This window comes from Pseudocercospora fijiensis, assembly GCF_000340215.1.
Source record: "Pseudocercospora fijiensis CIRAD86 unplaced genomic scaffold MYCFIscaffold_3, whole genome shotgun sequence".
Lineage (NCBI taxonomy): Eukaryota > Fungi > Ascomycota > Dothideomycetes > Mycosphaerellales > Mycosphaerellaceae > Pseudocercospora > Pseudocercospora fijiensis.
This window is the reverse complement of record NW_006921534.1, coordinates 219193-233306: the sequence shown is the minus strand read 5'-3', so window position 1 is coordinate 233306 and position 14114 is coordinate 219193. Positions and strand designations below refer to the sequence as shown.

At 43.1% G+C, this 14114-nt stretch overlaps 2 protein-coding genes across 2 annotated transcripts; both read right to left on the bottom strand.

Annotated features, from left to right (window-relative positions):
• Positions 1-8856: 8856 nt before the first annotated feature.
• Positions 8857-11243, bottom strand: MYCFIDRAFT_133546 (uncharacterized protein; the record flags this gene model as incomplete). Its single annotated transcript, XM_007926204.1, has 2 exons — positions 8857-9065; positions 9113-11243. The coding sequence occupies 2 exons, from the start codon at positions 11241-11243 to the stop codon at positions 8857-8859; spliced, it is 2340 nt and encodes a 779-aa protein (XP_007924395.1).
• An 883-nt stretch (positions 11244-12126) lies between these two features.
• MYCFIDRAFT_162656 (uncharacterized protein) lies at positions 12127-13900 on the bottom strand. Its single transcript, XM_007926203.1, has one exon. It carries the CDS (start codon positions 13846-13848, stop codon positions 12169-12171), a length of 1680 nt encoding a protein of 559 aa, XP_007924394.1. The 5' UTR covers positions 13849-13900; the 3' UTR covers positions 12127-12168.
• Positions 13901-14114: the final 214 nt, after the last annotated feature.

The following is a 14114-nucleotide window of genomic DNA, read 5'->3' as shown; positions in this document are numbered from 1 at the left end:
TCTTACTCTAATAATAAGATATAAACGTCGAGCCCCGGTCGGAGACTATCCCTTTAGGGGTTCCCTAATAGCTATAGAAGATATTATTCTATAGTAATATAGCTAGGTTAATAGCCGTCTAATCCTTCCGAGTAGGGATATAACGAGCGCCTTTAGTAAATCGGTCTACTATAATAAGAATAGTATCGAAGATATCCCTACTATCCCTACGCTTAGTAGGCGGAAGGCCTATAATAAAGTCTATTATAAGCTCTATAAATAGTTTCTTAGGAATAGGAAGTAAAGACAACTCGCCGAATAGTAAGTGCTTTAGTACTTTAACTCGCTAGTATACTATATAGGTCTATATATATTCCTTTATATGCCGCTTACTATTTAGCTAGTAGTATATACGCGATAGTAGCTCGTACGACCTCTCTATACTATAGTAACTAGCGAGCTTACTATTATAGTGCCTCTTTAAAAGCTCTTATCTAATCGATTGTTTAGCGGGGACATAGTATCTGCCCTTAAACTTTAAGTAACCCTTATCGTCGATCGACTAATTATTACTCTTACTAGATCGAGTCTTTCGCCTACTTATAAGCTTATCGATACGTTCGGTAGCAAAGGCGTCCCTCTGCTAAGTATATAATAGCTTATCTATAAACGATTAACCTTCCCTATTTATAAGGTTACCTAACAGTACCCTCGCTATCGAACGAGGTACGTGTTATGTATTTCTAATAGTACTAGTAGCCGGATTAACTATAGTAGTGCCCTTATCGCTATTACTGTATATAGCGATATCGACTAGGGAGTTATCGTAACTCTTCCTATTAGTGTTGTTAGCCCTTGCCTTAGTGCGTGCTATTAGTATAGTAAGAGTATTAAGGGTTAGTAGCCGGATTAACTACAGTAGTGCCCTTATCGCTATTACTGTATATAGCGATATCGACTAGGGAGTTATCGTAACTCTTCCTATTAGTATTATTAGCCCTTGCCTTAATACGTACTACTAACATAGCAAGAGCATTAATACACTTCAAGCCGTCGCGGAGTCTAGTAAGCCGCTTATCCTACGCTTACTTATTAATAATATAGGCTATAGCAATCTTATACTATAGGGTTAGAAACAATAAATTAATATACTAAGTCTCGCTATTATAATTAGGTCGCCTCGATAGGCTATTAGTAGAGTTACTTACGCCTAGCCGATATAGTATATTAAAATCGAACCTAGCGAGGTAGACGGCCTATCTAGCCTATCGACCTATAACCCTAGTAACCTTCGTAATTCTACGGAGGTTGTTATAGTCCGTATAGACCTAAATAGTGTACTATATACTATCGAGATAGTAGCGCTAGTACTTAAAGGCTTCTACGATTGCTAAGAGCTCCTACTCGTAGGTCTCGTATCGGCGCTCTATATCGATTATCTTCCGTAAAAAGAAGGCAATCGGGTGCTAGTAATTGTTATTAGCCTGCTATAATATAATAGCTAATATAGCGAACTATAAAGCGTTAGTCTTAATACGGATCTGCTTATTTAGTACGAAATAGCGCAATAAGGGGACTTTAGTAAAGCGTTGCTTTAAACTGTTAAAAGCGGCTTATACTTTGTTAGTCTATTTAAACTCTCTAGTTAGGTTAGCCTTAGTTTTAGTAAGCTCAGTTAGTAGTATTACGTACCGTAAATAACCTTCGATAAATCGATAGTAGAAGTTAGTAAAACCTAGGAATAATTAAAGCTCCTTAATACTAGTAGGCGTTAGCTACTTAGTAATAGTCTTAATCCGATTAGGATTAGCCTTAATACCCTTAGTTAATACAAGGAAGCTAAGGAAGGCTACCTTCTTAGTAGTAAAGGTATATTTAGAAGGCTTATAATATAGCCTATAGGCCCGTAGACGATTAAGTACCTTACGTACTATAGCCTAGTACTCTATAATGTTAGGTAAATGTATATAGACTAGGATGTTATCTAGGTAAACTATATAGAGATAGTCTAATAGACCGGATAGGGCCCGATTAATATAGGACTAGAATATAGTAGGGGTATTAGCTAGGCTAAATAGTATAACTAGATACTCGAAATAGCTATAGCGAGTACGGAAGGCTGTTTTCTATTCGTTACCCTTACGAATACGGATGCGGTAATAGGCGTCCTTAATGTCTAATATAGTATAGAAGTAGGCCCTAGAAAGGCGATCGAGGGTCTCGTTAATAAGCGGAAGTAGATAGCGGTCCTTAATAGTAATAGTATTAAGCCTACGATAATCGATATATAGGCGTAGGCTACTATCCTTCTTTAGTACGAATAGGATAGGTACACTAGCAGGGCTATTGCTATACTAAATTCGACTATTAGCTAGGTTCTTATCTAGGTACTTATATAATATAGTAAGCTCTCGTTTACTAAGGTTATAGAGGGGCCTAAAAGGAACCTCCTTGCCCTATATAATATCGATCTTATAGTTAGTCTCTTTAAATATAGGCAATATCGATACTAGGTAGTGTTTAAATATATTAATATAGGTTTCGCGAATAGGCTATAGTATACGAGCGAGCTAATTAGGGTCTATACTATTAGGGGGCATAGGCTTATCGTTATTATCTAATAGGTCGACTATTAGATCGGCTAAGGCAGGTATTAGGTTGCTAATAAATAGGACCCTAATACGTTACGAAAACTTCTTTTCCGATCGCGACGATCCTATCGATCCTAGCGATCGCGAGCGATCCCGAGCGATCCCGAGCGATCCTAAGCTGTCCTAGAACGATAAATAGGTAACTTATAAAAGTTAGACTTTTGCCTAATACTACACTAAAAATAGAACATTTTTGTTATATATTACTAAGCCGTAAACCTTCTAGATAAAAAGATATAAAGGAAAGAAAATCGCTTTTCTAGACATTTTGCTTCTAATTTATCTTTTTTTCTAGTAGGTTTATAGCTTAGTAATATAGTAAAAAGGTACTCTATTTTTAGTATATTATTATAAAAAAATATAAAATTTATAGATTTTCTACGAAACTAAAGCTAGGGAATAGAAATAAGCAATATAGTATTTTAGCTTTTCTAAGTTATACTTTACTATTTTTAGAAATTTAAAAAATAGAACTTAAAGTTCTACCTACTAATAAGAGTATTATAAAGTTTCAAGTCTTAATACCTAGTAATTATCTTAGAATCTAGAAAAGAATCTCGAGTGTTTCGAATGTACTTTTTTTCAAAGTTCTACTTATTAAGCGTCGGCTTTTGAAAGAAACCTTAACGAAATATCGGCTGCATTTAACGAAACCTTAACGAAAAAAATTTATTTATAAAAAAAACCTACGAAACCGCTAAATTTAACCTATAGTAATACGTAATCCCCTAAAATACCTCCTCGTAGTAGTAGTATATAGAGTAGTCGGGCTCTAACTTACGGCTACTTGCCCCGCGTCCTTTACGTTCCTAGGCCTCGAATTCGGGACGGCCCGTCCCGAAATTTCGATCGTAAGGATCCTATCGATAGGATCGCGGCCCCGCGATTACGAGCGATCCTATCCGATAAGATCTTTAACGTACGATCCCGAGGATCCTAAGGATTCTAAGGATCCTAAGCGATCCTAAGCGATCCTATCGATAGGATCGTCGCGATCGGAAAAAAAGTTTTTATAACGTATCGTTAGGGCACTCGCTAATATTAATATACTTAATATCCTCTTTCTTAGCGATTCTAAATCGCTATTATTAGAGACCTAAGTCTATTATAATAGCGTAGTACTTAAGAATAGGGTTGCTAATAATAATATCGGAGGGGAGGCTATCTATATCTACTATATAGGCGGTAAAATCTAATAAGCGCTTATTACCGAGGTCGTCTCTTAGGACTATAGGAATATAGTAGGCCCTATAGGTTAAGTGCTAAGCGTTATTAAACTAAGCAAGGGTTAGTAGGTTAGCTCTATTTAATTGTCGAAGGTCTAATTGCTTAGCTAAGCGATAGCTAATAAGGGCACTAACTGAATTTCCTAGATCTAGCGTAACCTTAGTCTTATAGTTAGTTCTACACGTATCCTATATAAGATAGGTACGTATAATAGCTAGTATAATGTCGATAGTCTTACGCCGTATAAGGCTAATAGTTAGTACGGCGCTTATTCTTTTTTCGAAGGTTAGCCTATAGGGGTAGCGTTAGCTACTAAGAGGTGCTTTCCGTACTTAGCGGTAGTACGGTCGATTCGAGTCTAATCCCTAGGTTTGTCGTATTAGCCTAGTAGATAGCTAGTACTATTATAGTTAAAGCACTTTAGTCTAGTTAGGAGGTTGCTATAGCTACTATTATTAGTCGAGTAGTTAGTACTATAGGGATACGAGCCCCTTCTACGGCCCCTATTACGGCCTCCTCTATATAGCCGCCGGCTACGGCCTCTTCTACGGTCGTTATTACTATTCCTATTATTAGTATTATTGTTCTAGTAGGAACCTTAGCTATTACCTCTACGGCTACGGTTGCTACGGTTAGTACTAGCTAGTCGGATCCTCGATTCTAGTCGTTATTAAAGCTAGATAGCTCGTTTAGCTGTTTCTACTTTAACTATAAATTGAATGCGTATTAGGTTAGCCTATTTAAACATACGGCGACGGTCTAATTCGAGGATAAGTTCCTACCTAAGTTTTAGGCGTATCTCGGAGATCTATATAGAATTAGTCTTAGCCGGAAGGTCGTCTTTAAGGATCTTTAAATAGGCCTCGAATAAGCGGGCCGATTAATTAGTCTTTTGCTTAGCTCGAAGGTACTAGTCCTAAGTATATTATTGCCTTAGTATAGGGTTTCTAAGGGTGTCTAGTATAATAGTTTTATAGGTTTGCTACTAAACAGTAGTCTAATCGTTAAGGGAGTTAAAATAGTTATCCTAGGTGCGCTTTAGGTCTCTATTAATATACTATATAGCATAGACAACTAATAAATAGTCGTCTAGAAGGGCCCTCGGTACATTCCGCTAGTTTAATTTACAATTACGTATATAATTATTATACTGCTTGCGACTAGAGCCGTTAAATATAGTATAATCCTTAAGCTTAGTATTCTTCTTTTAGGCTAATAGTAAGGAAGGTCCTACTATTAGTTTAGTAGTAGTTATCGGGGCTTCCTAAAGGTAACGGAGCTCGAGGAGGTCGTCCTTTAGCTACTATTCTTAACGTAGGGCAGTCAGCCTGTTTTAGGTAGCTTCTTAAAGTCTCCCTACTAGTTAGGGCCTAAAGGCTAGTTAGCTATATCGTCGGTTAACAATGTTATTAAGAATGTTATTAATAGGCAATTCTAGATTATTACCTAGAACTATAGGTTCTTTAGTAGGCCCTTTAGCGGGCACTTTAGTAGGCTCTATACTACTAGTATTGTTATTGCTAGCGCTACTAGTAGCGCCGCGGTTATTGTTGCTTCGTAACGAGCCGGCTATTATAATAAGGGGTAGTACTAATAATATATTATAGCCCCTTATAGTGCGGATGTAGCGGAGTTAGTAGATATCGGCCTAGTGTGCTTAACTTAGTGTAATAGGCCGTATAGAAGGCCTTGCTTAATAATTAGTACGGTTGTTTTTAGCGGAATAGTACGTATAGGTCCCGTTCTTCGGGCGTAATATAGTTAAATCGATAGTTTTTATAGCTATACTACTAAAAGCTTGAAATAAGGACTATCTAGCTACTACCCTTAAAGGGTAGATCGAGTACTATATAAGAAGGGTTATATTAGTAGGTAGATAGGGTAGTAGCAGGTATAGTAGTATTCGATAAGGATCTAGGAGGAGAAGGAGGAAGGTGGGCTAGTTAGCCTAACGCTAAGCGCTAAGCCCTGCCTAAGGCACTAAGACCCTAGCTTTACTCGGTCCGGTTATATACTAATTACGTATAGCCTCTTTAGCCCTAATAGATCTATTTACGTAGGATAGTAGGATTTAATAAGATAAGTAGAAAGACTTAAAAAAAAAGAGGCTAAGAGTCTTAAAAGATCTTAGATTTCTAGTTAGAAGAGGGAGGGAACGTAGTAGGCTTCCTACTAGTAAGATCGTATCGAGTAGCTAGGGAGTTTAGGTTTATATCTCTTTAAAGGTTTGTCGGCTAGACTCTAGAGTAGTTTATATAGGAGCTCCTATATAGCTAGGGTATATAGGACGCGCTTTACTATAGATAGCGCTTACTAGGCTAGCATTAAGGATAGCGCTACCACTATTTTTCAGACTCCGCAACTAGCTCTTTTTTTAACTCGTTAGTTCTCCGATTAGCTTTAAGCCTTAAAGGATATTTTAACTACTTCTTTAGTATTATAATTATAGCGCTCTATCTAGTAGCGATAATAGTAACGATAGCTACTAATCCGATATTAATAAAGATACGGTTTATAACGTTAGTACGCTTAGTATAGAGCTAGAAGAGAAAATAGACGAGATTAAGGCGTAAGAGGCAGTTATAGGTTATAAGAAGATTAGAGCGATAGAATACAAGCCGAATAGTAGAGATAATAGGCCTCTCGTTACTAGCGGTATTACTAGTAGTATATCGGTCGAGAAGGATACGGTAGATATATTAAACCTAGTAATAGTATATAGGCTATATAGTAAGTAGTAGTAACGTACTAGCGTAGCCGACTTACTATTAGATATACTATAATTAGGTATAGAAGCTAAAAATAGCGGCGAGTTATATAATTAGCTATTCTATAAGACTATACCGTTAGGAATGCCCTTATTCTTAGTTCTAGTCGTTACTAGCTAGGCTTCCTATTATACTAAGGCTATATTAAATATAAATTAAATATAGGTATTTACTAATATTTAATAGTAAATATAAATACGAGCGGTAAATCTTAAAGTTAAATATTTAGTATTTAATATCTATAGAATAGAGAGGATATACCTTAACCTCTAGCGAGTCTACCTTACTACTGGGTCCTCTAGCGAGCTAACGTTTAGTACTATTTCTTAGCTCTATAGTATTATAGAAAACGATACTACGCGGTCGAATAGCGCTACGATACCGCTTCGTATTCTCCTATCCTTAACTATAGAGAAGAAAGCTAGGAGAATAGCCCGGTAATAAGGACTCGGCCTATATACTTTACTACTCTAAGCTTATTACGAATCCTAAGAGGCGAGGTAGCGTATAAGTAGAATCTTAGAGAGCTTCTAGTTTGTTTTATTAATTCTATTATTCTATAGTCTAATCGGATATCCTATAATTAATAATTACACACTAACGTATTTCTTACTAATTCTAGAAATACGATTACGAATCTTAGATAGCTTATACCGAACTAAAGACTCTACTATTAGCGAGAAGCGAGCATCCGATATTTTCTTAAACTACTACTCTTAAAGCCGTTCGTAGTGTTTCTTACTATAAACTTTTATTTTATACTATAAGTAATTCTTTAATTAAACTGCTGGGTTAACTCCTAGAAGAAGGAATAGTCTTAAACTTAGGATACCGACAATCTATAGATTTTATAAGACCTAGGCTAGATATTATATATATAATTATAATTCTAAAGCAACTATCGATACTACGTTTAAGATATACCCTAGAGGAAAAAAGAATTTCTACTAGAGATAGGCGAGAATAATCCTAGAGGAGGAAGCGTTAATATATCTATTACCTATACTATATAAAATCTTTATAATAAGCCTATATTTTTATCTTTAATAATCTCTATATCGTAGTACTTAATATAAATACCTATTAGATCTATATTCTTCTAACCTATCTAAACTTTAAATACTATAGAATAAAACTCTCTCTCTAAAACTAAATAGCCTATATTCGTCGTAGACGGCCTTATAATAGAGACGCTAGATAATAATATAAACTATTATAATTTCCCTTTCTAAATATAGGAAAAAAACAAAACTAGTTATTAAACTCTATTCTTTCTTCGTATATCTCTTAGTATATATAGAAGGAAAAAAAATAATAATTTACCTAGTAGATAGCGTATAGAGAGTTTAACTACTATTATACTATACGAAGAAAAACTTTAATTCGTAGGGATATAGAATCTTTCTTTTTATTTTATAACGTAAGTTTTTCTCTATACCCTCTAGTAGTATAAATATTGTAATCTTTACTATACTAATAATTAAAATCATTTATCGCGCTATTAGAGTTATAGTCAAAAGTACTTCTAGTACAGATAACCACAACTAGGGATATAAGAAAGAGGGTAAGGAAGTAGATAGTAGTAATATATCTCGATTATACTTATATAGTTCTTATAGTAATAAATTAAGTTTTTATAGAGTAAGTTAACGTAGGAAATTTTAGCGATAGCGATATCTATAGTATATTATAAGAGCACTCGGCTTCGAAATACCTCGTATATCCGAAGAGATATCAAGGCACCTATATTCCTAGATTCTGCAGGTAGCAGCATCTCAGTCTTAGAGCCAAGGCCACTGAAATTCGATAAAGTACCGTACTACTGGCAGGTAGCCGAGCGAGGCGAGACTTGAGTAGAAGAAGCGTTAGAATCTGGTGCGATGTGACTTCTTACCCGCCTGGTTTCCAGACGTGTAGGGAACGAAATGGTATAGCCATAACCAGTAGCTCCGTATGTCCAAGCACCAGAACTTCACCTTTGACCTTGAGGTAAGCAGGACCCTCACTTTCCGGACGTGGATCGATGGGACAGTATTGCATGCGACTGAATGACTTGGATCCTTCAAGGTGGGCTGGTCTCAGAAATTTCGCATTCATCAATATGAGTTTCAGTTCAAAGTCTACCTTCAGACAATACCTTACTTCGCCTAAACAAATGTTTCGCCCCGAACTCGCTTCCATTCCTCAACGCCGGCGCTCTGTATGCACTCCACCACTTTTCATGCCACCATCTATCCCGTACCGCTAACAGCAAGTTTCATCAAATGGTCCATGAATGTCTGCAAAGAGACGTCGTCGGTGAAGATAGTCTGTGCGGTCTGGCTGACACCGCCGTAGCTTGAAGACGTATGTGTCGTCGATGGGTTGAGCTTGGCGAGCAGGAAACGAGCCTGTGAGCGGCCAGCGTCGCACACAATGAATCGTGGGAGTGGAAAGCGGTCTTGAATGAGTTCGTGAGGTCACATCAGCAGGTTGTGTTATGGATACGAGTGGAGCGATCGTACCTTTGCATCCTGCTTAGGAGCGTCGAGAAGCTCGGCAAGTTCTCGTATCCTTCCACGTCCTGGTATCCAGCCTTTCGCCACTCTGCCATCGTCTCGCCATGGAAAATCAGAATATGGAAGAAGGTATCGAGGAGCAGTATCGTTTGCGGCTCGATCGAGCTGGAATCAAGCAACGTCGGTACAGCTCCCTCTTGATCAAAGGTGTATTTGTCGAGCGTGGGCTGGATCATGATGAGCGAGTTCGACACGTCCTCGTGATTCAGAACGTGTCGGTAGAAAGCAGTCTCGTCAGGAGAGTTGTTGAAGACCTGCAAGAATTGTGATCTTCGGAGGTGGAACATGAATTGAGGATAAAGCGTAAAGTTCTTCTCGAGGCGGAAAGAGGATGGGTCGTCTTTGCGGTACTCGGCGAAGCGCGAGCAGAGTCGGATAAGCATCCTGTCAACCCATCGGAGGACATCAGGGCCATCGTCGACTTCGGCCTTGAAGACAGCGATGCGGCTCATCAGGACTGCGGCAGCTTCCTGGTCGAATGATTGAGCGATGGCCGGGTCACCGCTTGGTCCGCTCATGTTTCGGCCAACAGTCGTCACGCGGAGGTGATATTGGCCACCGCTGTGCTGGTAGTACGTGAGGAATTGGATGAGGCCCTTCTGAGGTCCTTGCTGCATGGGTGCTGCTGGCCCGCCTTGGCCTGCGATCTCGAAGTAGATACCGTACGAAGCAGCTGGGTCAATGCCGCACATCTTCCACGAGCAGGTGTTGCCGATACCGCATTCAGTCTCGCCGACCGAAGTGGACTTCTTGTTGAGCGACACTGCATGACCGATAAGACCAGTGACCTTCAGCTCTTTGGTGGTGAGGACCTCAAGCGATGCGTTGAATCCCATGAGAAGGTTTCCGTTCGCATCTGCGTCGAAGATCTTGGAGAAAGACTGCTTGTACATGGAGGATCCGAAGGAATCTGTCAAGATCATGTGGCCGCCAGTACTATTGGATAGACCCTTCATCTCAAGCAGACCAACCTGATCCAAACAGCCGGCAAAGATGTCAATGACATGTCCGTTGTGAGCTGCGCGCCTGGCGAGAGTGTCGTAGAACTTCAGCGCCTTCTTGTAGTATTTGATGTTGTCCCGATCGATGTCGTGGTGGGATCGGATCTGCTCCTTGAGCTCGGGACCAACAACCATACCAGGTCCTTCGGTCGCAGGACCGGCAGTGAAGAGCATGACACGAGCACCGGAGTTTTGGAAGCTGGTCTCGAGCAGGCCAACTGCGACTGACAAGGCGACACCAGTGCATCGGATGGCTCGCCTGTCATTCGCGACTGGCCAAGGGTCCTTGGTCAAGCTCTCGAGGACGTTTGTGAGCTGGAACTCGCACTCCGAGACTGGGAGCAGGAAGCGTGCTTGCGCGCCTCCAACCGCTGGAACGGCCGGGCGACCTGGCTGTGGCTGTGGCTGCATTCCCGGTCGCGCACCAGCTCCGGCCAGACCAAGCATCTCCTGCACCTGCTTTGCGCCGTAGTCCTTGTTGCCTCGGAAAACGTACGACTTGGCGCATTCTGTGTATCCGAGCTCGTGGACCTGGGCCATGGTGCCATATGTGATGAGACCGACCAGTGCATGTGGAGGCAGGAAGGAGAGAGCATTGATGATGCTGTCTCTGAGCGCCTTGAGAGAGTCCTCCTCTTGACAGGTATCGACAACGAACAGGAAGATGGGTGGAGTGGGGGCAGGTCGTGCCAATCGATATTCGATGGTTGTGCTGCCGGGATGGAGCTCTGGCGGGATCTGACTCTCGGAGATGTCTTTGTAGTGTGGAGGGAGGTTGTTTCGCTGCAGACAGAATGGGCAGATCCAGATGCGCGCTCGCATGTCGACTTGACAGAAAGGGTTCAGGACGGCTCGACATGGCGGTTTGCATGTGACAGGCTCATATTGAAGCACGGGAGTTCCGTCGGTCTTCTCTTTCAGCGGTGTGTAGAGTGCGCCGATGGGCACAACGAGTCTGCTGGCTTCCATGCGCGATGAGGGAAAAGTGTTCCATGACAGGCGGATTCCGTCGCGGTCTTCGATGTCGGACCATTGGTCCTTGAGGGCGTCGTAGTCCATAGCGGGCGATGTCGATGTCGATGGCGTGTGAGATGTGGAGGTGGGAGGTGGGAGGTGGTGGTGGCGCTGGGAGTTATCGCTCGCTCATGCAAGGCCAGGCCAAGTTCTCTGCGGTGGAGGTGTGAGCGAATCGTGTCGGCTTAGCAGCAGCAGCAGAGTGAATGGCTGTCCTCAGCCAAAAGATTCCAGGTGTACCACTTCGACTTCGTAGCTTCCCTGCCCTGAATGCCACGTCCCCACTAAAATCATATGGACCGGAGCGGTCCGAGCCCAAGCTTGGCACGCTGAAAACCTCCGTCCATTCTCCAGCGTTTCTCATCTTCTTCTTCTCCATCTACATTATGGTGCCAGCTTCAAACACATTACTTACTGATCGGCAGCTGGCTCAATCGCATTGGCTTGACTGTTTTCGCGCTGCGCATAGAGTGATTTGGTCCGTTGCTGGGCGCCGGTCTTTGATTCCCTCGTTATGCGGGCAAGGAGAAGATCGGAATCAGTTTGGGCCACATCCAATCCATCGCCTCCTCTTTCATGCTTCTCACGCGTGCCGCTGACTTTGATGCCATCTGTTTGTCGCATGGTACGGCAACGTGGTATCCAGCTTAAAGGCCACGAAGTCTTCGCCTTCGCCCTTCTCCAAGGCAGCATCATCACCACCATGTCGCCAGCGTGCTTTCATCAGCGTACCTGCATGCGGCAGATATCTGGACGTGCCATGCTCGAACTGCCCGCCTGTCAACATCTTCGTCGCGACTTATCCCAGAGCTAATACACGAGCAGCTTTCACACTACTCTTTCCGCTCACGCCTCCCCGCATTACCATGGCACAAGTCAAATGTTGCAGACAGCCAGCTTCAATGGGACGAGACAGACAGAACGGCTTCAGCACAAAATGCATCATGGTCCAAATAAAAATCTATATCTATCATCCCACATCACAACTCGCACTCCTTCCATCGTTCCGAATCATCTTCACCATAGCCTGTATCAAAGAAATCCCCATCACCAGCGTCCCAAACCCCAAACAGACATACGCGCTCCAATGCTCCCACGTCCGCGCCTTCTTACTAAGTTTCAGGAAACATAGCGGAGGCAGAATATACGCCAACGCACAAGCACTCGTCGCACCCACCAATTCAAACACGACTCCCAAATCACATGTGATCAATGCCATGCCCATAGCCGAAAGCACCAAGCTTGTCGTGAAGATCAGGTGTCGGTTGGGATTGAAAGCTTCGCCGGGGAAGTAATATAATGTCATGACTTCTCTGCACACGAAACATTCGAGTGGGAGGGTGGTGAGCATGTTGAGGCCGAAACAGAGGCGAGCGAGATTGACCATGAAGTTTCCGTTTGGGAAGTTATTGAGGACGTTTCCTTGCGTTTGGCTTCCGAAGGTCAGGTATCCTGCTAACGCGACGATGAGGCAGGCGAGCATGGAGACTCCCGTGGACCAGTGCGTGACTGTGGCGAAACGGTCCATGGTGGGAGTTCGGAGGGAGCCGTAGATGAGGAGGGAGTTGTGGTGGCAGACGAAGGCGAAGGAGATGACTCCGATGGCTTGGAAGACGCCGGAGTTGATGAGAAGGGAACCTTTGATGGGGCCTTTGACGTCGGAGGGTGCGAGGGAGCCTTGGACTACGATTGTGAGGATGATGATGAGCATCGAGATCAGGGCCAGGGTACTGGCTTTGGCAAGCATGGCAATGTCTCGGTAGAGGGACAGGGGATATGATATGCCGAGCGTGAAGAGCACGATGGTGGCCCTTCGATCCGTAAGGAGGCCCACAACTGGGATGGCGTGGAGGGTGGGAAAAATCGATGCCAGCACTCGTGGGATCGTGTCTCCGATGATGATGCAGAATGCGACCATGCCTCCAAATGCAAACGCCCATTGCGCCACAGATATCGCGACCAGACCCGACTTTCCAAAGCAATGTTCCACAGTCTCTTGAAACGAGTTTGTCCCACTCAGCTTCGAGTTCTTGACAATCAATCGGATCGTCCAGTCCACGGTGATGGTCAAAAGGATCAAAAGAGTTATGCCGGTGAGTAGTCCCGCTTGCTTGAACGCATATGGTTGTCCGATGATTCCAGCCCCAATGATACTGTTGGCCATGTTCATGAACGCGCTCTTGAGCCCACTCTTGGGTCGTTCCGCCAGCAGGTCCTCGTGATACTCGATGTCGTTTGCGAGTGCTACGCTTGGTGCTTCGATGCCGGTCAGAAGTGGCGCTCGCAGCTGGCCACCTGACGACACATCGCCATTCATGTAATTCTCATCTTCTGTCCACGTATGAGGATGCGCGTGCCCATTGGCTTCAAGAATGGTTTCGGGCTCGGCGACGTCGAATCGCACTCGATGCGGCGTTCGTGGCTGTCCATGCGGGCGATTTTGTGCGAAGCTTGATTGTCTTTGCGGCGCGCCTGGAGACGGCGGTTTTCCCGGTGATCCAGGCTTGTCGAAAAGCACAAGGTCGTCTTCATCTCCAACGCCAATACTGTCTCGGTCCTGGATGGTGACATGCTGCAGAAGTCCGGCTGCTTCTTCCTCGCTGCCGCCTTTGCGGGCAGCTTCGCGGGTGGTTGGGTTCTCTCTGGCCATAGCATAACATCGTGTCTGCTGTTTGTTCGTTCAGTGCAGCATGTTGAGCGTGAGCGAGTGTGCGCCGTGCTCCTTGATCAGCTGGCTCCGCGATATTCTAGTTCACCAGAATCTGGCGTACGTAAGCTCGCGTAGCCCCAACTCTATTGAGGCTGAATGCGGACTTCAATCGCGGAAGAGAGATCTTTGTCCGCGACATCTCAATCATGACGATTTCACCAAGCACCTGACGTTTCTGATGAGGCCCCGATGGATAATGCCAGAGC

What these genes read in the sequence shown, in the direction of transcription:
- MYCFIDRAFT_162656 (XM_007926203.1), bottom strand. Translation starts at nt 13,848, where the DNA reads ATGGCCAGAGAGAACCCAACCACCCGCGAAGCTGCCCGCAAAGGCGGC.